Source organism: Mus caroli, unplaced genomic scaffold (genome assembly GCF_978045245.1).
Source record: "Mus caroli unplaced genomic scaffold, Mus_caroli_1 scaffold_3, whole genome shotgun sequence".
Lineage (NCBI taxonomy): Eukaryota > Metazoa > Chordata > Mammalia > Rodentia > Muridae > Mus > Mus caroli.
In genome coordinates this window covers 67,986,894-68,010,848 of record NW_028227258.1, presented here as the reverse complement: position 1 = coordinate 68,010,848, position 23,955 = coordinate 67,986,894, and the positions used below count along the sequence as shown (strand labels likewise).

At 41.0% G+C, this 23,955-nt stretch overlaps 1 protein-coding gene across 1 annotated transcript; it reads left to right on the top strand.

Moving 5' to 3' along the window:
* The first annotated feature begins 17,622 nt into the window (after positions 1-17,622).
* LOC147005562 (TD and POZ domain-containing protein 5) lies at positions 17,623-18,708 on the top strand. The gene has a single exon (XM_085835299.1). The coding sequence runs from the start codon at positions 17,623-17,625 to the stop codon at positions 18,706-18,708; it is 1,086 nt and encodes a 361-aa protein (XP_085691425.1).
* Positions 18,709-23,955: the final 5,247 nt, after the last annotated feature.

The window sequence follows — 23,955 nt, the reverse complement described above, 5'->3', positions numbered from 1 at the left end:
GGGAGAGAGAACAACAAGAGTCATGGTATCAAAATTTATTTTCAACCTCCCCCTGGCTCTCAACCTTGTTGTTGCACAAGGCCTCATCCCTCTCTACCCCCCATTTGGTTCTTAGGAGGAGGTCCCCTCGAGACCCTTGAATAACTGGACCTGCTGGATGGGTCATGATGTGACAGAATTTAACCTTCAAATGCTCTCCAGTTTTGTTGTTTTTGTTTTGTAAGCGGCTTTGGAAAAATTATATGATAGTAGGTGTGGTAATTCATGCTCCTAACCCCAGCACTGAGGTAGCTGCAACAGAAAGATTAGTAGACCCCAACCTGGGCTAAAAGAGAAGAAATTTACATTATGCGTTATTATGTCTGTTTATCTGCCTTATATTATTATGAAATTTAAAAATTGAGTGCTGAGAAAGACTGATGAATTTTTCATTTATTTATATAAAATTGTCACAGCAAGTTCCCCCTTCCCCTGAACCTTGTGACTTTCAAAATTATTTTTATGGACAGCTGAGAGTGAAGAGTCCTCTCAGGATAGGAAAGGAACATGTATTGGACCAGTGCAGGGCTGAGGAATGCACATCCTTCAAAACAACTATCTTGTAGGCCATTCAATTAATACATTATTAATGTTGAAAAAATAAATGACAGAAATCCAAAAGTATCTTCTTTTCCGTGTCTTATCCTTGTTATTCCTGTCTCCACTTAAACTCTAAAGAATGTGTGGATACTTCCTAGTGAACTTTGGTGACATTCTTGAAAAGTCAAAACATCTGTTGAAAGTAAGACACTCAGACAGGCACAGTGGCTCACACCTTTAATCCCAGCACTAGGGAGGCAGAGGCAGGTAGATCTGAGTTAAACAGTCTATAGAGCCAGTTCTAGGACAGCCAGGGCTATACAGAGAAATGCTATCTTAAAAAACAAAAAGAGAGAATAAGACACCCTGTCAGCAGTTTGAGGGTGGGGTTCATACTATTTTTGTTGTGCAGTCTGCTTTTGTAATGTGTTTAATCCTCCATGGTACTCCGTGGCCCTCTGTAGCTCTGTGCTGGAGGAAGACTTCAGCAGTGGTAGACACAGTCCAGTCTCTGTCTGATCTGCCTTCCATGGGTAACCAGAGTATATTCTGCCACCCTGAACCTTGGAAGGAAAGTGTAAGTGCTCCTTCTTTGTAGCAGGTTGTCCTTCCCTCCCCACGTTTGCTTTGTAAGATGAATGAGCAATATGGCAGATCTCTGATCCCATTCAAGAGTCCTTTCTTCCTCTCTGAGGTGGAAGAAAGCTGACTTTCTAAGGGAAAAGATTTGTATAAGCATGGCAGCTCATGTCTATTATCCTAACATTTAGACTAAGGAAGAGGTTCATGAGTTGAAGGCCAGCCTGAACTTCAAACCAAGAACTTGTCTCAAAGCAGCATAACAGTACAACAGCAAAGGGTGTTTAACAGCCTCACATCTTCCTTTCCTGTGTCTTGTTGGATAGGTCATATGCCCCAGTGTCTGAAAGTATGCTGCAGTGACAGTAATCTCATCTCCTAGCACAAGGAGCTTTCCCATGACCAAGGGGACCTTCCTTCCCTTGATGCTGCTGACAGCGGTCGTGGGAGCTGGACATCATGCTCTGATGGTTCTCATGACAACATACAGACCATTCAGCACCAGAGAAGCTGGGAAATACTGCCATTTGGACACACTCACTTTAACTATTCAGGGGATGCTGCGGGCGTCTTCCATGGGCTACTGGGGAGAAGATTCAGAAGGCTACACAGGCACTATCAAGCCAAGGGGTGGGAAGGATGTCTCCACTGAGGCAGAGAACAGCAGCATGGAGCTTATGACTACAGAGGAAGCCAAACCTGTCCCTATGCCTGCCCACATAGCTGTGATGCCAAGCACTACCAAGGGACCCATCAGTAAGTGTGGAAATGGAATGCTAGGGGGCACACCTCAACTATGGCTGTAACCTAGTTACTGTGGAAACTGGCTTCTCAATTGTCCATTGCCACATATGGTTCCAAATCAGAACTTCGAGGAAAGCAGATGCTGTTTTGGTTTCCAGGACTTCCCACATTATCATCATGAACCAGTCTTCTGATTTTATTTTTTTATTTTTTAAAAAATTTTATTAGCTATTTTGTTCATTTACATTTCCAATGCTATCCCAAAATTTCCCCATGCCCTTCCCCCTCTCTCCTGGCCCTGGCGTTCCCCTGTACTTAGGCATATAAAGTTTGCAAGACCAATGGGCCTGTGTTTCCACTGATGTCCTACTAGGCCCTCTTCTGATACATATGCAGCTAGAGACACAAGCTCCGGGGAATACTGGTTAGTTCGTATTGTTGTTCCACCTATAGGGTTGCAGATTTCTTTAGCTCCTTGAGTACTTTCTCTAGCTCCTCCATTGGGGGCCCTGTGATCCATCCAATTAGCTGACTGTGAGCATCCACTTCTGGGTTTGCTAGGCCCAAGAATAGCCTAACAAGAGACAGCTATATCAGGGTCCTTTCAGCAAAATCTTGTTAGTGTATGCAATGCTGTCAGTGTTTGGAGGCTGATTATGGGATGGATCCCCGGGAATGGCAGTCTCTAGATGGTTCAACCTTTTGTCTCAGCTCCAAACTTTGTCTCTGTAACTCCTTCCATGGGTGTTTTGTTCCCAATTCTAAGAAGGGGCAAAGTGTCCACACTTTGGTCTTCGTTCTTCTTCAGTTTCATGTGTTTAGCAAATTGTATCTTATATCTTGGGTATCCTAAGTTTTTGGGCTAATATCCACTTATCAGTAAGTACATATCATGTGAGTTCTTTTGTGATTGAGTTACCTCACTCAGAATGATGCCCTCCAGGTCCAACCATTTGCCTAGGAATTCCATAAATTCATTCTTTTTAATAGCTGAGTAGTACTCCATTGTGTAAATGTACCACATTTTTTTGTATCCATTCCTCTGTTGAGGAGCATCTGGGTTCTTTCCAGCTTCTGGCTATTATAAATAAGGCTGCTATGAACATAGTGGAGCATGTGTCCTTCTTACTGGTTGGAACATCTTCTGGATATATGCCCAGGAGAGGTATTGTGGGATCCTCCGGTAGTACTATGTCCAATTTTGTGAGGAACCGCTAGACTGATTTCCAGAGTGGTTGTACAAGCTTGCAATCCCACCAACAATGGAGGAGTGTTCCTCTTTCCCTACATCCTCGCCAGCATCTGCTGTCACCTGAATTTTTGATCTTAGCCATTCTGACTGGTGTGAGGTGGAATCTCAGGGTAGTACACAGCCATCATAGCAAAGTCTAAACGTAATAAATGGAAATCACTATCATTCAATTATAGATAAATAAATATTGACATTTTTGTAAATTCTCCTGGAATTTTTTTGTAGTTTTTATCTTATTTGTGTCTGTGTGTTTGCCTGTTTAACTGTATTGTTACAAAACGAGGGGCTTAGGGCTGAAGAGATAGTTCTGTGTCTAAGAGCTCTTGTTTCTTGGCCAGAGGAGCAGAATTCAGCTCCCAAAACTCATGTGGACATCTTAGAGCCCGCAGTAACTCTAGATGCAGGAGATCCAACACACTCTGCTGGCCACTGGATCTCATGTGTGTGCGTGTGTGCTCGTGTATGTGTGTGTGTGTGTGTGCATGTGTACATACAGAATTTTAAAACCACGCTTTTTAAAAAGGAAGGCCTGGAGAGATGGCTCTGTGGTTAAGAATATAAACTGCTCTTGCAGCACAGTTCAGTTTCCACACCCATGTAGGTGTGGCTCGGGACTGCCTAAAATGTTAGTGCAGGAAATCCGTCCTTTCTTCTGGCTCCCAGGGACAACTTTGCTCCCATGCATGTACCTCACACAGAAACAGGCATACATATAAATCTTGTTAAAATACATCTGGTTTTAGAGCTTAAATAAACTTCACTAATTACATTCCAACCAATAAGCATGTACATAGTTTTATTTATTTATTGCAGTCTGAGTTTGGTTCCTCTGTCTGTTATAAAACCAATCTGACCAAAAGCAACTTGGGGAAGGAAAGGGTTTATTCCATCTTCCATTCCAGGTAAGAAAAGCCCATCATTCAGGGAAGTTGGAGCAGGAACTGAAGCAGGGTCGTGGGAAATACTGCCTACTGGATTACCCTCAGGCTCACAGTCAGCTCATATAGGCCAGGCCTACTTTCCAAGGGATGGCACCACCTGCAGTGGGCTGAACCCTCCTGAATCAATTAGCAATCAGGAAAATGTCTAACAGGCCACCTAATGGAGGCAGTTCCTCAAGTTGAAATTTCCCTTTTCCAAGTTAATCAAGGTAGCACCCTAGACTGGCCATCACAGTTATTACTGTATATAAGACAGTAGGCTGGACCTGCTTCAGCTACTTACTCCTGGCTCAGCTTCCTAGGTGCTGGAATATGGACCTAAACAACCACACCCAGCTGCCTTTTTAGTAGACTTTATAAACCAGATATGACAGTGTAGAAATTGAATCCCAGCTTTTGGGAAGCAGAGGCAAGAGGATCTGTTCGTGTTCAAGGCCAACCTGGTCTACATATCACCTTCTAGCATAGCCAAGGCTACACCCACCCCCAAAGATATATAGATATATTTTTGTGGATATTGTGGATATCTGTTAAGATTTGCATGATGGGGCTGGTGAGATGGCTCAGTGGGTAAGAGCACCCGACTGCTCTTCCGAAGGTCCAGAGTTCAAATCCAAGCAACCACATGGTGGCTCACAACCATCCGCAACGAGATCTGGCGCCCTCTTCTGGAATGTCTGAAGACAGCTACAGTGTACTTACATATAATAAATAAATAAATCTTTAAAAAAAAAAAGATTTGCATGATGTACCCATTTTGTTGTTTTTGTGCATGATAGCACAGAGAAATTATCCGCTTGTTGATTCCTTATTTTGTTTTCTTCCCTGCTGTGTTTGCAGAAGATGAACAAGTGTCTACTGTTTGAGGCACGGGCTCCTTGATCCAGAATGAGCCACCCAAAGGAGAGCACAAGAAGACATCCCAAGCCTTGGAGCCTTGGCATGCACATCTGAGGATGGTGGACCAGTTCGCCTCCTTCCCTGCCTTAAAGTAGCATGGGGCTTCTTCTCCCCTTCTTCCTTTCCCCTTTGCATGTGAACATGTGAAATACTGTGAAGAAAGGCGATTCCCTCTGGCAGTCCTTCTCCATGCCTGGAAGGAGATTCCAATCTTCCTCTTAGATTTCAATCCAGTCCTAGCCCTGGATCTCATTTGGAAGATGAGATAAGCTAGCCTTTGAACTACCCGGGGTCTCAAACCCACCAAATAAGACAAAGACTGATATGAAATCCTTTAAGTACAGTGTTTGTCCACTTGTTTACAATATCCTTTAAAAACTTAGTTTGAAGATTGTGTTCACAGAGTAAATGTTATATCCATTTAATGATTAGAGTATTATTTTGAACCTTATCTAGGATTGCCAGCCTGGGTTTCTGGAAAACCAAATATGTAAGACAGGGTTTGACCTCACCAAGGAAAGACCTGTGCAGTGACACTGTCTTCCCATGTCCTTCTGGCCTTGCCGGGGAAGTGCCCTATCCCAGAAGCATCAAACATTAGCCAATTACTTAAATACCAAGACTCCTCACCTGCCCCTTCCCCAGTGGGTGAGGCTCTAATGTAAAACAGTTTGCACATGACCATGGGAGGGAACTAGGACTTGTATGTCCTGTCTGAGCCTTATGAGGCAGGATGGTGTTATTTAAGTTGTGTCCTGCTCAATTACAATGGCAACCCCTGTTTTTTTGTTGTTTTTGTTTTGTTTTTAGATTTTGAGACAGGGTTTCTCTGTATAAACCTGGCTATCCTGGAACTCACTTTGTAGACCAGGCTGGCCTTGGACTCAGAAATCTGCCTTCCTCTGCCTCCGGAGTGCTGGGATTACAGGCGTGTGCCACCACACCTGGCTAGCAACCCCTGTTTTTAAGTTATGTTTGTTTGTTTGTGTTTTATGTTTGTTTTTTGAGTTTTGTTAATTTAGGATTTTAGAGCTTTTTGTTTTTATTTCTTAAAAGAAACGTTTATAACTGGATAGCATTGCAGTGAGGCAGCTTGGGGTGTTGGAGCAAATGCCAGCTATTTGTACTGCTCTTTTAAGACAGCCTCCCCTTGTTGGATTGGCACCAGAGAGTATGTCTTTAAACACGATTAAAGGTCACAAACATGGTTAAATATGCCAGCCCTTGCAAAGTGGTTAGTCTCCAAAGACTGACCTATAAGTAGCTTTGGGGACACTGCATATGGAGAAGGCCTAAGTGTAGCACCCGTCTGCTCATAGCTGCTCATAGCCCTAGAATGACTGAAAATGACCCAGCCAGTCTATTCTTGTGTTGTTTTTGCACAGACTCCAGAAAAGTGAAGGCTGCCAATCTGAGTAGTACTCAGATGTGAGGGGCTGCTGATCTGGATTTATCCATTAAATTCAGCTGATCATATTGATCAGTAGATAAACGTAAATAGCTTCAAGTTTTAAAGGTCGAATTGTGGTGTTTTTCACTGTGTCAGACAATGTCAGTGCTTTAATAATTCTCTTCTATGTCATGGCATTTGTCTACTTCTGTATCACATTGTCACATATGCATTTGTAATTTTACATGTAATATGCATTATTGCCAGTTTTACTCTATAGGCTACGAACCTCATGTGCTATGAACCTCATGAGAAAGACAAACCTCTAGCTCTACCACAAATTGCACAGATGTTATCTAAGCATTAAGTAATTGTAGAACGTAGGACTGCTAATCTCAGTTCGCTCTGTGATGTCAAGTGCAGAATGTACAATTAACTAGTGATTTCCTCACTCTTTTGATACCACCTGTACCTGTATGTCTTTTACAAAGACATTGGTGGAGTCTGTATCCCTTTTGTATTTTTAATACAATAATTGCACATATTGGTTATATTTTTTGTTGAAGATGGTAGAAATACTATGTTTATGCTTCTACATCCAGTTTGTACAAGCTGGAGAATAAATAAATGCAACATAAAGCCTTGTCTAAACGTTTAATGGATTGTGCATGCTTTTCTTGGCTCTTTATTGAGTCAAAGGAATTAATATCATTAGTGTTAGCACCAATTAAGCCATGGTCAAATTCTTTCATGTTTCTTGAGGCTCAATGTAGCACTTGTCTCCTCTGTACCTTCTCCCAATGTAAATCTCTGTAGGACATCAGGACACCTTGTTCATTGAAGTCACGGTCACTAAGAGAACAGGTTGGCTGTTCACTGCTGACATCCAGCTAGCAAGTGATACTCTTTGGTGACCTGTTTTGTTTTTATTGCTGGGGTTGAGCTCAGAGACCTGTGCCCACTAAGTAAGCTTGGTCTGTTAAGTTTCAGGGATAGTATCTCAGTCCCTCAAAAGAGCATTTTTATCTTAATAGGTAAAAATCAGTTAAGTAGCTGCCTGCTTAAATACATGTTGAGAGCAAAGACTCTTCCTTCGAGCAGATGTAAGTAAAATTCTGAGAAGCTGGACTAAACACATGGAGACTGGGAGGCCAGGAACTGAATGAGATGGAGGAGGGTGGCTCTCCCACCCACCCACTCCTGCTAAATCTGTCTATCAAAATGGTTCAGAGATGTGAAGAAAAAAGAAAGGTTGTCCTAGTGACTTCACTTGTTTAAGAGAACGTTCTCCTGATTGCCTTTTGCTTTCTGCAAAAAATACAAAACTAAGACAAGTCACTTGCAGCTGCTATCCATGTCTTACTACTCTTCCACACTCTTAAGTAAGCAACCAGTATAGCCAAATAGCCATCTGTAGGACTTTAATCAGCAAGTACCAGCCAGATACCACCAGTAAGAGGAACAGTTTGCATGTACATGTGAAAAATATAACTGCTGTTCACCACTCTAGTTGGCAGCATGAACCTAGGAGAGGGGGACCTGAAAACGAGGCACTCTAAGGTTGCACGCAGTAGCCACCTTTATTCTGAGCATCTTTGTCCAGACAGTTTATACTCTGAAGGTTAAGAATCACATAAGTAATGCTCTCAATCACAGGGACAAACCACATGTGCAGAAAATATAGTTTCCCATAGAGGCATATGAATAACAATAGCTGAAGTAAACTCACTTCAATCTGCTACACTAAAAAGCAGCTTAAAAACATTTTCCAAGAAAAGCTCTGTGTTTTGAAGAAAGTGAGGTCACAGACTCTCCTCTTGTTTCCTTGGAGTTTTTCCATAAGCAATCTGGCATCTCCTCCTTTTTTATTTTTGATAGGAAGATATCTAGAGTGATTTTGATTTGAGATGTTGTAGATAAATCTAATTCTCATTTGATGCATGAGTATCCTATAAATACAATGGATGTTAGAACTGTTAAAGTATTGTGTTTAATACTTTGCCACCAAGAACAAAGAACCAAACGATGTCAGGTACTACTAGTGACATTATTAGGTTGACAACAGAAATCTAGAGAATAGCTTGAAAGGAGACCCAGACAATTTGTAGTTCTGGTATCTTGTAGAATATAATCTCACATTTGCCTTTAATAGTAATAAAAACTTTGTGATGTTCTATGCAGTCAGGAAGTGATTCAGATTCCAAGGGGAAGTCCTTTCTCCAGATAGAGGAGTGACTGTTACAACCCAAGGTCTAGGTACCTTCTCCCCTGGTGCCATCATTGGGGCCCAGGTGGGCAACTTGACTTTTGATGGTAGAGCCACATCTCCCTTTTTCCATTAGCAAGAGGCTTGCTATCTTTCTTGTGACTTCCACTTTCTCCTCACACTCCACAGGTATCTTTGATGGCTCAGGGCTGGTGAAGCTAAAGAGGAATTCGTGATGTTTTAGTGGCTCCATTTGCAATGACAGATGCACACCCACCCCTGCCCAACTTTCTTCTGGAAGAGTAAAAATGGGGCAGGTTAATGTATCAGCCTGCTTATTATACAGGCTGTACCTGTAATAGATGAATCAAAACAGCCAGTACCACCTGTTGGGCTGAGGAAAAAGAAGTATACCATGAATCTCTCTCATACCCTTAGTTGAACCAACGATAAAATAAGGATCTGTGGAATGGGAGAAGGTTGGACAATTTTTGTAATTACAAGTTCTGTTTGTGAGAGAACCCTATAGCTTACCAGATGGATAATGATTTCCTATCCTTCCATAGTAATCTGCCAGTGAAATTTAAAAAAATCTACAGAGTTCTGTAATGCTCTTTTAAAATGTTAAGATTAATATGATACAGCAAGGGTGGAAACCATGTATCTTAGTCAGGGTTTCTATTCCTGCACAAACATCATGACCAAGAAACAAGTTGGGGAGGAAAGGGTTTATTCAGCTTACACTTCCATACTGCTGTTCATCACCAAGGAAGTCAGAACTGGAACTCAAGCAGGGCAAGAAGCAGGAGCTGATGCAGAGGCCATGGAGGGATGTTCCTTACTGGCTTGCTCAACCTGCTCCCTTGTAGAACCAAGATTATCAGCCCAGAGATGGTCCCACCCACAAGGGGCCTTTTCCCCTTGATCACTAATTGTGAAAATGCCTTTCATCTGGATCTCATGTAGGAATTTCCTCAACTGAAGCTCCTTTCTTGGTGATAACTCCAGCTGTGTCAAGTTGACACAAAACTAGCCAGTACACCATGTAATTGTTAACATCAGGTTCCCCCCACCCCCACCCCACAGACACACACACACATCAGATTTACTAAACTGAGCAAGAAGAGTAAGGTAAGCAGCTAGTATTTTATGGCCCCTGTGCTGTAAATGAATTCATCCCGAAGTTTATCCTCTTGTGCTATATAATACCTACAGGAGACAATTTATTGAGGAAAATTAAATTTAAAGGCAGTAAAGAGTTCACATGATGAGCAAATGCCTCTTTAGTCTGTAATCAAATAGCTGTAGTTCTTGCATCTCTAGATAATATAGGAGGACTGTCCAATGCTGCCTTTCTTTTGAGAGTTTGAAATAAAGACCATAGGGCTTAAAATAATTTTGATTTTGTTGAAATTACACTGGAAATACCAAGTGTACCTCATGAGGCCAGGGAGGAACTGCTAAATATCTGCATGGTTTCCTGCCATGGCCTGGCTTGCCTAGGTTGTGAAGTTAGCATTTTCATAAACTCTCCTCATCAAAAAGTAGAGAAAATTCAGTATTATTTTGATACTAAATTCCCCATCCCATACTTCAGAGTCATTTTCAGGCGATGGCGGGTTTGTCTAAAGGAGACACCACTAACAGCTGAGGGAGCTGTCACCCACACAGGTGGTAGTGGTTTTACTTTTGATATTGCCTGCACAGAGAAAACCTCCTTCATTGCCTCTCATCACTTTTAAGGCTTGATCACCCAGTTTCTATTCATTTAAAGAATTAGCCACCTCTTTCTCATGATTAATATCCTCCCTATCTTTTCCAAGAATTTTAATAACAGCCCAAATTAATTGGTCCAATTTTGACCCAAATTTTAACAGTGTGGTAGTTTGTATATGCTTGCTCTAGGGGGTGGAACATTTAGAGGTACGGCCTTTTGGGAGTAGGTCTGTCATTGTGGGCATGGGCTTTTGTTTGTTTGTTTTATCAAGGATATTCTTTTTTTATTAGACATTTTCTCTATTTACATTTCTTTTTTTTTTCTTTTTACTTTTCTTTGGATTTTTTCTTTATTTCCTTTTCAAATGTTATCCCCTTTCCCGGCTTCCCTCCCTTCCGGAAACGCCCTAACACATCCTCCCTCCCCCTGCTTCTGTGATGGTGTTCCTCCACCCTCCCACTCTCACCTCCCCCACCCTTGATTTCCCTACACTGGGGCATCTATCGAGTCTTCATAGGACCAAGGACCAGTGCTACGCACACTCCAGTGAAGTCTGCTTGGCAGGCCTAGAGGCCTGGAAGCACTCACAAGGCAGGGAGTGTCAAGGAAACTCAACCTCCTGGATCTAGGCATTCTCATAATTCGTATATGCATAACCTATCCCTGTGTTAGTCTGGTGTATGGATCCACATGCTCTCTTTTAGTATTATTTTATTATAAGTGCCTTTAAAGATTTAATTCTGACATAGCTAAGCCTTCACCAGTGTTCCAACATCATAGAAAATCCTTGAAGCCAACAAACTTGGAATTCAGTAGAAAGACAGTAAGAATGTTACCTACTCAGTAACATTGAAATTTACTTGTAGTAGAGACAGTGAAACTAATTAGGCATTACAAAAAATGGAGCCAAATAGCTCAGGGCTGGTCTGTAGAGTGTTTACTTGGGACAATAGCCAGTCTTACCTAGATAAGGGAATTCACAGTGGCCTATAGAATAGGTGGTTTTACCATCAAAAAGTTAGGGAATCCCCCTGAAAAAGGTATCTTCACTAGGCCCAAAGAAACAGCATAATCAGGCATTTACTAAGAACCCCTGGTGGTGGGCTTAACAATAGACTAGCATTACACCTGGCTCCCTTCTTAGTGGCAATTTGTTTGTTCGTTTGTTTGTTTTTTTGGTTTTGGGGGGGGTGTTGTTTTATATTGTTGGGGTGATGGTGGGTTTAGAGACAGCTTTTCTCTGGCTCTCCAGGATCTCTTTATGTAGATCAAGCTCAACAATTCCTCCTTAAGCTCCCTCCCCCTAACTCCTTGCTGTATGCTAGCTGCTAACTCCAGCATTCACTCACTGAAAACTCACTGACCAGTCCTGACAGAGAAGCATGGAAACTGCCTGTAGATGTTTCCCTCACCTTCACTTCTTGTAGAAACACACTTTCTAGTCTAATCCCCAATTCTATAGCAATCAAAGTGGAGTGACCACTTTTCACTGTCTCCCCAAATTGCAAGGAGACAAAATAAGCAGGTTGTGGTGCAATCTCCTCCCTCCTGTGAACCCTTTCAGACTTTTAAACTTTCCCCATCCCTAAGTGTCAGCTCCCTCTACATGGAAACATTAAACCACCAGTGGCCAAAAGTATTAGGTCCAAAGGAAAGTTCCTGCCTAACAGAAGTGGTGGCTGTCCTTAATGGTTAACTTGACTGTATCTGGAATGAACTACAATCCAGAATTTATGAAGATATTGTAAAAATGTAAACAGAGGATTATGTCCAGGCCTAGTAGTACATGCCTTTAATCCCAGCATTCAGGAAACAGAGCCATGCAGATCTCTGACTTCAAGGTCAGTTTACAGAACTAGTTCTAAGACAGCCAGGCCTAGGCAGTGAACATGTAATAGAACCAAAGGAGCATGTTCCAGTCCCAGCAAGCAGCAGCAGTGGGCAGCTTGCGTCTAGACTAGAGTCACCTTTTGATCAAGATGTAGAGATGTTAGCACTTCTAGCAGCAAGTCTGCCTGCATGGTGACATGCTTCCCACCATGATGATAATAGACTGAAACTCCAAAATGGCGAGCCAGCACCAAATAAATGTTTGCCTTTATACGAGCTGCTTTGGTCATGATGTCCCTTCACAGCCATGAGTCCTAAACATTGACAACATATAGCAAACATACTCTTCAAAAATCTGGAGAGGGAACACAAGTCAAGAATCAGAACTGCTACCCAACACAGACAAATGTAGAAATTAGAATCTAAATCTTTAATCATTGCAACCCCAGAATCTTAGATTCTAGCATAAACAATATAGTCAGTAACAGCCAGGGCAAAAAGTCTACACTGTAGCCCAGCTATCCTAGCACAGCAGTCCCTGAACATTCCAACATGTCTGAAGCACATGCAAAAACCTTAAAACAATCTGTATGAAGGTGATAAATGTTATCAAGGAGAGAATGAAGAAATCCCTTAAACCAATCCATGAACCCATATATAAACAGTGTAAGGAAAGAAAGAGATCCATTAAAGAAATCCACAAAAACAAAGTAAAGAGTGAAAGGAAATGAGTGAAATAGTTTAATGTGTGAAAATGGAAATAGAATCCATAAAGAAAACAAATACTCAGGGAATTTTGAAAATGAGGAATTTAACATTTCCATACAAGGAATTGGATATAGTACTAACAGAGGATGCAGCAATACCACTCCTGGGCAAATACCCAAAAGATGCTCCAAAATATAATAAGGACACATTCTCTACTATTTTCATAGCAGCCTTTTGTATAATAACCAGAAGCTGGAAAGAACCCAGATGTCCCTGAACAGAGGAATAGGTACAGAAAATGTGGTACATTTACACAATGGAGTACTACTCAGCTATCAAGAACAATGAATTTAAGAAATTCATAGGCTGCTGGGCGTGGTGGCACACGCCTTTAATCCCAGCACTCGGGAGGCAGAGGCAGGCAGATTTCTGAGTTCGAGGCCAGCTTGGTCTACAAAGTGAGTTCCAGGACAGCCAGGGCTATACAGAGAAACCCTGTCTCGAAAAAACAAACAAACAAACAAACAAAAAAAAAAAAACAAAAAAAAAAAGAAAGAAATTCATAGGCAAATGGTTGGATCTGGAGGATATCATCCTGAGTGGGGTAACCCAATCACAAAAGAACATACATGATATCCACTCACTGATAAGCATATATTAGTGCAGAAACTTAGAATACCCAAGATATAATTTGCAAAACACATGAAACTCAAGAAGAAGGAAGAGCAAAGTGTGGATACTTTGTTCCTTCTTAGAATGGGAAACAAAATACCCATGGTAGAAGTTAGAGGGACAAGGCAAAAGACATTGTCAATAAGACAAAAAAGACACCAACATATTGGGAAAGGATTTTTACCAATCCTAAATTGGATAGGGGACTAATATCCAATATATACAAAGAGCTCAAGAAGCTGGACTCCAGAAATTCAAATAACCCCATTAAAAAATAGGATACAGAGCTAAACAAAGGATTCTCAACTGAAGAATATCTAATGGTTGAGAAGCACCTGAAAAAATATTCAACAACCTTAATCATCAGGTAAACGAAAATCAAAACAACCTTGAGATTCCACCACACACCAGTCAGAATGTCTAAGATCAAAAATTCAGGGACAGCCCAGCATGGTGGTGCATGCCTTTAATCCCAACACTCTGGAGGCAGAGTCAGGCTGATTTCTGAGTTTGAGGCCAGCCTGGTCTACAAAGTGAATTCCAGGACAGCCAGGGCTATACAGAGAAACCCTGTCTCGAAAAACCAAAAGAAATAAATAAGTAAATAAATAAATAAATAAATTCAGGTGACAGCTGATGCTGGCGAGGATGTGGAGAAAGAGAAACACTCCTCCATTGCTGGTGGGATTGCAAGCTTGTACAACCACTCTGAAAGTCAGTCTGGCAGAAAATTGGACATAATACTACCAGAAGATCCAGCAATACTTCTCCTGGGCATATACTCAGAAGATGTTCCAACTGGTAATAAGAACACATGCTTCACTATGTTCATAGCAGCCTTATTTAGAATAGCCAGAAGCTGGAAAGAACCCAGCTGTCCCTCAAAAGAAAAATGCATACAGAAAAGGTGGTACATTTACACAATAGAGTACTACTCAGCCATTAAAATAATGAATTTATGAAATTCTTGTTCAAATGGATGTATCTGGAGGATATCATCCTTAGTGAGGTAACCCAATCACAAAAGAAGTCGTTAGATATGCACTCACTGATAAGGGGGTATTAGCCCAGAAACTTAGAATACCCAAGATACAATTTGCAAAACAAAAGAAAATCAAGAAGGAAGACCAACGTGTGGATACTTCATTCCCCCTTAGAATAGAGAACAAAATACCCATGAAAGGAGTTACAGAGGCAAAGTTTGGAGCTAAGACGAAAGGATAGACTATCCAGAGACTACCTGGGAATCCATCCCATAATCAGCCACCAAACACAGACACTCTTGCATATGCCAGCAAGATTTTGCTGAAGGGACCCTGGTATAGCTGTCTTGTATGAGGCTATGCCAGTGAATGGCAAATACAGAAGTGGATGCTCACAGTCATCTATAAGATGGAACAAAAGGCTCCCAATGGAGAAGCTAGAGAAAGCACACAAGGAGCTGAAGGGATTTGCAACCCTATAGGTGTAACAACAATATGAACTAACCAGTATCCCCAGAGCTCGTGTCTGGAGCTGCATATGTAGCAGAAGATGGCCTAATAGGCAGGGAATCACTGGGAAGAGAGTCCCCTTGATATTGCAATTTATATTTGCCCCAGTACAGGGGAATGCCAGGTACAAGAAGTGGGAGTGGGTGGGTAGGGGATCAGGGCAAAGGAGGGTATAGGGAACTTTCTGAATCTCATTTGTAATGTATATAAAGAAAATATCTAATAAAAATGAGTTAATATAAAAAAAATGTTACAGAGACAAAGTTCGGAGCTGAGATGGAAAGAAAGACCATCTAGAGTTTGCTAGAGTTCTACTTCCCATATATGACCAACAAACTCAGACACTATTTCATATGCCAGAAAGAATTCCTGACAGGACCCAGATATAGCTCTCTCTTGTGAGGCTATGCCAGTGCCTGGCAAATACAGAAGTGGATGCTCACAGTCATCTATTGGATGGAAGACAGGATCCCTAATGAAGGAGCTAGAGATAGTACCCAAGGAACTAAAGGGGTCTGCAGCCCTATTGGAGAAATAACAATATGAACTAGCCAGAACACCCAAGAGCTGTGTCTCTAGTTGCATATGTATTTGAGGATGGCCTTGTTGGCCATCAATGGGAGGAGAGACCCTGTTCTTGTGAAGATCATATGCCCCAGTACAGGGGAATGCTCGGGCCAGGATGCAGAAGAGGGTGGGTTGGAGTGCAGGGCAGGGGCAGGCATATTGGGGCTTTGGGGTTAGCATTTGAAATGTAAATGAAGAAAATATCTAATTTTTTTTCCTTAACATGAAGGAGATAGTTCCAGTTCAAATAAGCCATAGGGGGGAAAAAAACCACACACCTTTAATCTGGGTTTTGAGACAGGAAAACACACACCTTTAATCTGGGTCTTGAGACAGGAAAACACATACCTTTATTCTGCATCTTTGAGAAAGGAAAACACACACCATTAATGCAGAAATGGAGACTAGAAGACACACCCTTAACTGGGCCACAACTTCTGCTTTGGGTCTATATAAGCACATGGAAGAAGAAAGATTTGTCTCTTGGCCTGCTTGTTCCCATCATACAAGCAAGCCCGTTTCTTCACTGACATTAGAACCTACTTCTTCAGGATTCCCGTATATATTGAAGAATATCTGAGACTTCAAACTTTGTGGACTAAGTAAGTACAGGCTTTAGCAATTGTTATATTAGCTGGACCTCAGCCTGTGGTTTTTGGTTGGAAGTCCAGTCCTAAGGAGACTGTAGCCATTTAACACTGTTGCTCCCAAAATGAGCCTGAAAACCCCTCAACTCCTTCAGTCCTTTCTCCAATTACTACTCCATGTGGGAACTCACCCCACTCCACTAAATGTGCTCAGTAAAATGGTTTATCCTTTGAGTCGAGGAAGGCTACTGATTTGAGGTAATTTTATAGGCAGCTACTTTGCTGAAGTTGTTTATTAGGATTAGGAGTTCTCTGGTGGGATTTTGGGGTGGCTTAACGATACAATCACATCAGCTGCAAAATGTGATATTTTGATTTCTTCCTTTCCAATTTGTATCCTTTTGACCTCCTTTTGTTGTCTAATTGCTCTGGTTAGGACTTCCAGTACTGTGTTGACTAGGCAGGGAGAGAGTCCCGGATTTTAGTGAGGTTTCTTCAAGTTTTTCTCCATTTAGTTTGATGTTGGCTACTGGTTTGCTGTATACTTTTACTATGTTTAGGTATGGGCCTTGAATTCCTGATCTTTCCAAAAATTTTACCATGAAGGGTGTTGAATTTTGTCAAATGCTTTCTCAGCATATAATGAGATGATCATGTGGGGTTTTTTTCCTTTGAGTTTGTTTATTCAGTGGATTATGTTGGTGAATCTCCATATATTGAAGCATAACTGCATCCATTGGATGAAGTCTTTTAGATCGAGGTGGATGATGTTCATGCTGATGTGTTCTTAGATTTGGTTTTTGAGAATTTTTTTTGAGTATTTTTTTCAGTAATGATCATATCTGAAATTGGTCTGAAGTTCTCTTTCTTTGTTGGGTCTTTGTGTGGTTTTGGTGTGAGCATAACTGTGCTTTTATGGAATGAATTGGGTAGTGTTTCTTCTATTTCTATTTTTGGAATAGTTTGAAGACTATTGGTATTAGGTCTTCTTTGATGGTCTGATAAAATTCTGCCTCAGACCCATCTGGGTCTGGGCTTTTTTTTGGATGGGAGACTTTTAATGTCTATTTCCTTTTCTTTAGGGGTTATGGGATTGATTAGATGGTTTGCAGGAGGAACAAGCCACAGTCAGACACAGCAAGACTAGCTAACACCACAGATAACCAGATGGCAGTAGAAATACAACACTATATAAAGGAGAGTGTTTAAAATTTTCCAAGCTCTTGCAAAGTTGGATAAAATAGCCAAAACGAATTACCATAGACCTAAGATTCAATAAACACACAAACACAACGGCAGTGACAACACAAGTTGCCAACATCATAGAAGGGGCAATTTCGAAGAAATTGAAACTAAAAATAAAGTGTATTATAATTGTAACCAACAGGATGAAGAGTAAATAACCTCTAGTTCTTCTTTTCAGATCAACTTTAACCTCCAATCTACCTCCAGTAGAAATGTCAGAGGACATGGAAGCCCAGAACTGGGGCTACACACATATCAGTGTTAAGGAATTCTGCTATGTGTGGACCATTAGGAACTTTTCACCTTGCATAGATGGAACTAGGAGAATGATTACGAGCCCAGTCTTCTCTTTAGAGGCCAATGATGAAGTGACATGGTGTTTGAGAGTATACCCAAATGGGGTCGATGAAATAAACGAATGTTACATGTCAGTTTTCCTGGAGTTGCTCAGCTGTCGAAAGAGCCCAGTTTGGGCAAAGTACGAGTTCTGGGTCACAACTTCCCAAGGAGAGAAATATCAATGTATGAAGAGCTTCAATGTCGCTAGGTTTCGAAAAAACCAATACAGGGGATTCAAAAAGTTCATCCTTGGAGATTTCCTCATCTCTCATCCACGTCGGTTTCTCCCTGAAAACAAGCTCACCCTCTGCTGCAAGGTGAGCATAGTAGGAGCTGTCTTTGGCATGCCTGGACAGAACATAACACCTGCAATCAAGGATCCAAGGCACCTGTTGACAGATGACCTAGGAGAACTGTGGGAGAATTCCCTGTTTTCAGACTGCTGCCTGTTGGTAGCTGGCCATGAATTCAGGGCTCACAAGGCCATCCTAGCAGCTCGCTCTCCAGTTTTCAGAGCCATGTTTGAACATGAAATGGAGGAGAGACTAGCAAACCCCACTGAGATCCATGACCTGGATCCCAAAGTGTTTAAGGAGATGATGGGCTTCATTTATACTGGGAATGCACCAAACCTCCAAAGCCACTCCATGGCCACTGATGTGCTGACAGCTGCATACAAGTATGGCCTAGAAGGCCTGAAGATCCTGTGTGAGGATGCTCTCTGCAGGAACCTCTCTGTGGAGAATGCTGCACACACTCTCATCCTGGCTGACCTCCACAACACACAGCAACTGAAGACTCAGGCCCTGGATTTCATTGCACTTCATGCTTCTGAGGTCTCAGAGACCTCAGACTGGAAGTCAATGATGGAGTCCCATCCCCATTTGGTGGCTGAAGCAGTCCACTCCCTGGGTCCGGCACAGTGTTTCTTGGAGCCTTCACTCAAACACCTAAAATGAGTTTAAGGGATGGACAGCTATGACCAACATCTGTCTTCCAATAGCATAACCACTGTTGTTACCACTGATTTCTGGTTAGAGTACAGTATTGCTGGAACATTTATAGTGAACCTTGGAAAAGGCAGCATTGTGGCTCAGCATTTAAAATAGCTGTTGTATGTTAAAATGGTGGGTGGGGGTTAGGAAGCACTGGAGTCTGGGACAGTCTCCTTGACATCTACTCTGTTAATGTTCTAGTTTGATTTTTGTCTGGTATTTAGGAAACTGGGATTTAATTTAGGTGCTGTCCCTAAGGACAGACAAACCTGAGTTTCTTCAGAGACACCTGTCTGCATTTGGACTATGTAGAAGAGATGCCTGGGGCCCATATCAAAGGATAAATCAAGCACAAATTTTAACTCATTGGAGAAGGAAAAGACAATGAAGACTTTTTATTTTTTAAAGATTCAGTTTGTGGGTGTGTAGCTGTAGAAGCAGTTACAGTTCACTCAGAGAACTCTGGTTCAGTTCTCAGCACACAGGAGAGTTTTTCAGCCACCTATTAACTTGTGATCCAGAGTATCTGAGGCCCTCATCTGGTCTCCATTGCTACAAACAGCTCTCTAGACAAAACTTTAACCAAATAAAATATAATATGAATAAAACTTTTGAAAACAGTTTGTGGATTCTAGAGATGTTTATGTTCAGAGAAGTCACATGTAGTTTAATTAGTCCTGCTCAGCTCTGGATGTTTGTGCAGACCTCTCACTGTGCTACACTGTCAATACAAAGTGCATTACTTTCATGTTACCAAGTTTGACTGCCAGTTCTTATATATGAATGTATGATGGTGCAGCTTTTAATACTTCCAGATATTAAATCCTATCTTTTATAAGTCTATTTCTAGAACAGAAGTTATGTAATATATTACCCCAATTTAGGGGTATCTATAGAGACCTATTTTCCTAGATTGGTTCATGCCATTGTAAGACCCCCTTTTGGGGACCCCCACTCTAGCCTTGGGAGAGAGAGAGAACCCAAAATACACGAGAATCCTTTCTTGTTGTAAACACATGAGGCAGTTTAATGACAGAGCTCCGGGTCGAAAAGTATTTCACACAGGAGGCAGTGGATTCGACCCCGAGGCTCGAAAACTAGGGGTTCTTATGGGGTAAAGGGCTTAGGGGTGTGGAATTCAGTATAGCAACACACAATTGGCTTATTCAAACATCAGCAGAAAAATTACATGTACGTGCAGGGTGTCAGAGTTCTGTGAGTTGTTGACACAGTTCAGATAGCCCTGTTATGTCTTCACGTTCTTCTTTATCTTTAAGGTTAAGCTGTTCCCAGGAATGTTTTAACTACTGGGCATACCCAGGTTTTTCTTTTTTTCTCAGCCCCAGGCAGCCTCTATGCTCACAAAAATCCAGCAATTTCTGGGTACTTTATATGACTTACAGGTCTTGAAATTTCATCTTTCACCATGTATTGGTGTCTAGAATGACCCCAACTTTGATCCCTTAGTTTCCCTTTCCTTTTTCTTTCCATAGCAGTTGGGCATAGACTCTTCTGTCTAACCTTTCTCTGATTTTTCAGTTTCTCTGCACACTTGGGCTTCTTGATACAAACTAACTTTATCTTCAGTTTTGGGGATCAAAGGTGTATACTAAAGGTATGTATATCTGTATTCCACCCAGAGAGATTAAAGATCTGTGCAAAAATCTGAGTCACTCTACAACTAAAAACAGGTTTCGTTTTTTTTTTTTTTCAGCAAGCAACACAATTTTGGGGTTTACAGTATGATCAAATATGCTATAACAGCTTCATTTTGGGGCAGATGTATCAGGCTCCTTCTAAGTGTTTTGGGAATGAACCGATCAAAGAAAATCTTGGCAATCCGGATCTCAGATTGAGCACCCTCTGGAATTCCTTGACCATTGCCCTCTTCCTTGCCCTGAGGGGCTCAGAGACCCCAGTATCTCAAAGTGTACTCTCTGGAATTTCTATGGTGCCTCCATGAAAGTTTTAGGGTGTTCTTCTGAGAATTCTTCTTGAGCATGAATTTATTTTATTGTATTATATTGTATGAAATTTCCTTTTAGATATTACATCCCAACATCAATTTTCCCTTACTCCTTTCCTCCAAGTAGCTTCCCCCCAAGACTCCTTCTTCTATGTCTATTCCTTTGCTTCTTTTCAGAAGATAGCAGACCTGCCGAAGATGTCAACCTAACGTAACAAGTTACAATAATATTGACACTTGCCCTCATACTAAGGCAGGACAAAGCAACGCAGTAGGAGGAAATGGGTCCCAAAAGTAGGCAAAAGATTCAGAGAATTATAGAGGGTAAATATAAAAAGTAATCCACAATATGTCTGGCCACTTGCTTTCAACCGAGATCTCACCTGCCCCCATGGTTTCTGCTGCAAACTGGCTGCCAAGCTGCCCAGATCTTCCCAGTCTAATTGCCTCCTTTGGGTAGCCAGCAGAAAGCCAGCTGCTGCTTGCTCAAGTCCCTGTAACCCAGTAAAATAAAACTCCAGAGGCCTGTAATTTATCAGTCAGATTTATAACACTAAATCATCAACCCCTAAAATGATTACACAAAGAATTCAAAAGTCAATTGATATAAGGACAAGCTGCATATCTAGATAGGGCAAATGTATGCCAAATTACTCAATTGCCCTTCAACGATATCCATAGCTACCTGTGGCTCTTTCAGACCACGTGGTTATGGTTCATCTTCTTCCTTCATCTTGTCTCCATCCTCTGTCTTGTTTCTTCCTTTCCCTGTCTCTGTTTCTACCCTTTCTAAAATTTTCACTCTACTCCCTCCTCCCACTTCCCAATCACAGCTTCTAGCCTTATATAACTAAGAATTCACCTGACTACACCTGATTATGGGTACTCTTAAGGAAGCAGAACATATAAACAGCAGTCTACAAGAGACAGGCCCTCCTCCCACTGTTAGGAATCCCCCCAGAACACTAAGCTGCTCAACTATAACATACATATATGTGTTATATGAACACACACACACAAACACAGACACACATTCATTGATGCAGAGGTCCAAGAGTCTTCACCCATTTGTTCTTCCTGATTGTTTGTTTAGTCTCTGGGATCCTCCATGGGACCAGTTTAGGTTGACTAGTTTAGGTTAGTTGATTTTTTGAGCCCTGTATTTGTATTATCATTGACACTTCTGCCTTCTAAAATCCTACCTCCCCTTCTTTTGCAGGATTCTTTGATTCTGCCTAATACTTGGTGTAGTTTATTTCATCTGCTCCCGTATTTTGCTAGATGATGTTTCTCTGGTGACAATTATTCTTTTAGGCTCCTGTCTAAAAATAAAGCAGAGAATCACTAGGAATTGCTCCATTGACTTTCTTTTCCAGTTGTATTTGTTTCTGAATCTTTTCAGTTTCATGAGATCCTATGTATTATTTGTTGATTTCAGTGACTACACTGTCTGTCAATGTTCTGTTCTGGAAGTTGTCTCCTTTGACAATGAGTTCAAGCCTGTTTCTCACTTTCTCTTCTATGAGGTTCATTGTACTTGGTTTTATCTTGAGGTCTTTGATTGATACATTTTGAGTTGAGTTTTGTGCAGGGTGATAGATATTTATATACTTTCATTTTGTGCATGCAGTCATCCAGTTTGACCAGCTTCTTTTGTTCAAGAGGTTGTCTGTTTTGCATTGTGTAATTTTGGCTTTTTTTTAATCAGTTTTTAATATTGGTGTTGGTTTACGTATGGATCTTCAATTTGATTCCATTGATCATTGAGTCTGTTTTTATGACAATGCCATGCTTTTTCTGTTAATATAGTTTTATACCTTGAGATCTGGAATGGTGAGAGCTCCTGAAGGCCTTTTATTGTTTGACTTTGGTTTAACTCCCCTGGGTTTTCCTGTGTTTCCTTCTGAAGGTGAGAATTGTCCTTTAACAAATTGGAAGAATTGCATTGGATTTTGGTGGAAATTGCATTGAATCTGTAGATTGCTTGTGGTAGTATGGCCATTTTCAATTCTGTTCATTCTAGTGATTCATGAATATGGGATATCTTTCTATCTTCTGAGATTTTCAATTTGTTTCGTCCAAGACTTGAAGCTTTTATCATATAAGACTTCCACTTGTTTGGTCAGAGTTAGCACAAGGTATTGTATATTGCTTGAGACCATTGTGAAAGGTGCTGTATCCATCATTTCATTCTCAGTCTGTTTGTCCTTTCTATAAACATGGGCTGTTGAGGTTGTTTGTTTCACTGTAGTTAATCTTGTATTCAGCTACTTTGTTGAAAGTGTTTTTCTGCTGTAGGAGTTCTCTAGTAGAATTTTAGGGTCACCTATATATCCTATCCTATCATCTGCAAATAACATTTGACTTCTTCCTTTTCAATCTCTTTTCCCTTGGTCTCCTTCACTTTCCTTAGTTCTACATAAGACTTTATATATTGTATTAAGTAGATATGGAGGAAGTCCACAATCTTGTCTTCATCCTGATTTTACTGGAATTATTCTGAATTTTTCACCATTTAAGTTGATACTGTCAAACCAAAAAAGAAAAGGCGATCTTCCTTCCTGTGTACCTACCATATCATCATCTGATTGACAGTGAATATCTGTCATTTTATACACACACAGACAAGCACAAGCAAACTGACTCATATATGTGTTTGTGTAAAGTAAATACACATATATGAAAAATTCATGATACTTGAGAAAAAACAATATCCAAATTAAAAATGGGCTATAGTAGTAAACAGAGAACTCACAATAGGGAAATATTCAAATGGCTGAAAATCACTTAAAGAAATTTCCAACATTCTTATATATTAGGGAAATGCAAGTCAAAGTACTTTGAAATTCCATCTTACATCAATCAGAATGTCTAAGATCAGTTACACTAGTAACAGCTCATCCTGACCAGGATGTGGAAAAATAGGAACACTTCTCCATTGCTGGTTGGAATGAACATTTTTACAACTACTGTGTAAATTACTGTGGTAATTCCTCAGAAAGATAGGAATCAGTTTACCTCAGGACCCACATATATCACTGCTGGGCATATATCCAAAGGATGCTTCTCTCTAGCACAGAGATCTTGATCAACCATATTTATTGTTTCCTTATTCCTCATGGCCAGAAATTAGAAACCTGACTAAATATAATGTGGTACATTCTTAAAATGGTGTGTTACTCAGCTATTAAAAATAATAATAATAATAAAAGGGAGGAAACGCTCTTCCGGCCGGACCAGCACCG

What these genes read in the sequence shown, in the direction of transcription:
- LOC147005562 (XM_085835299.1), top strand. Translation starts at nt 17,623, where the DNA reads ATGTCAGAGGACATGGAAGCCCAGAACTGGGGCTACACACATATCAGT.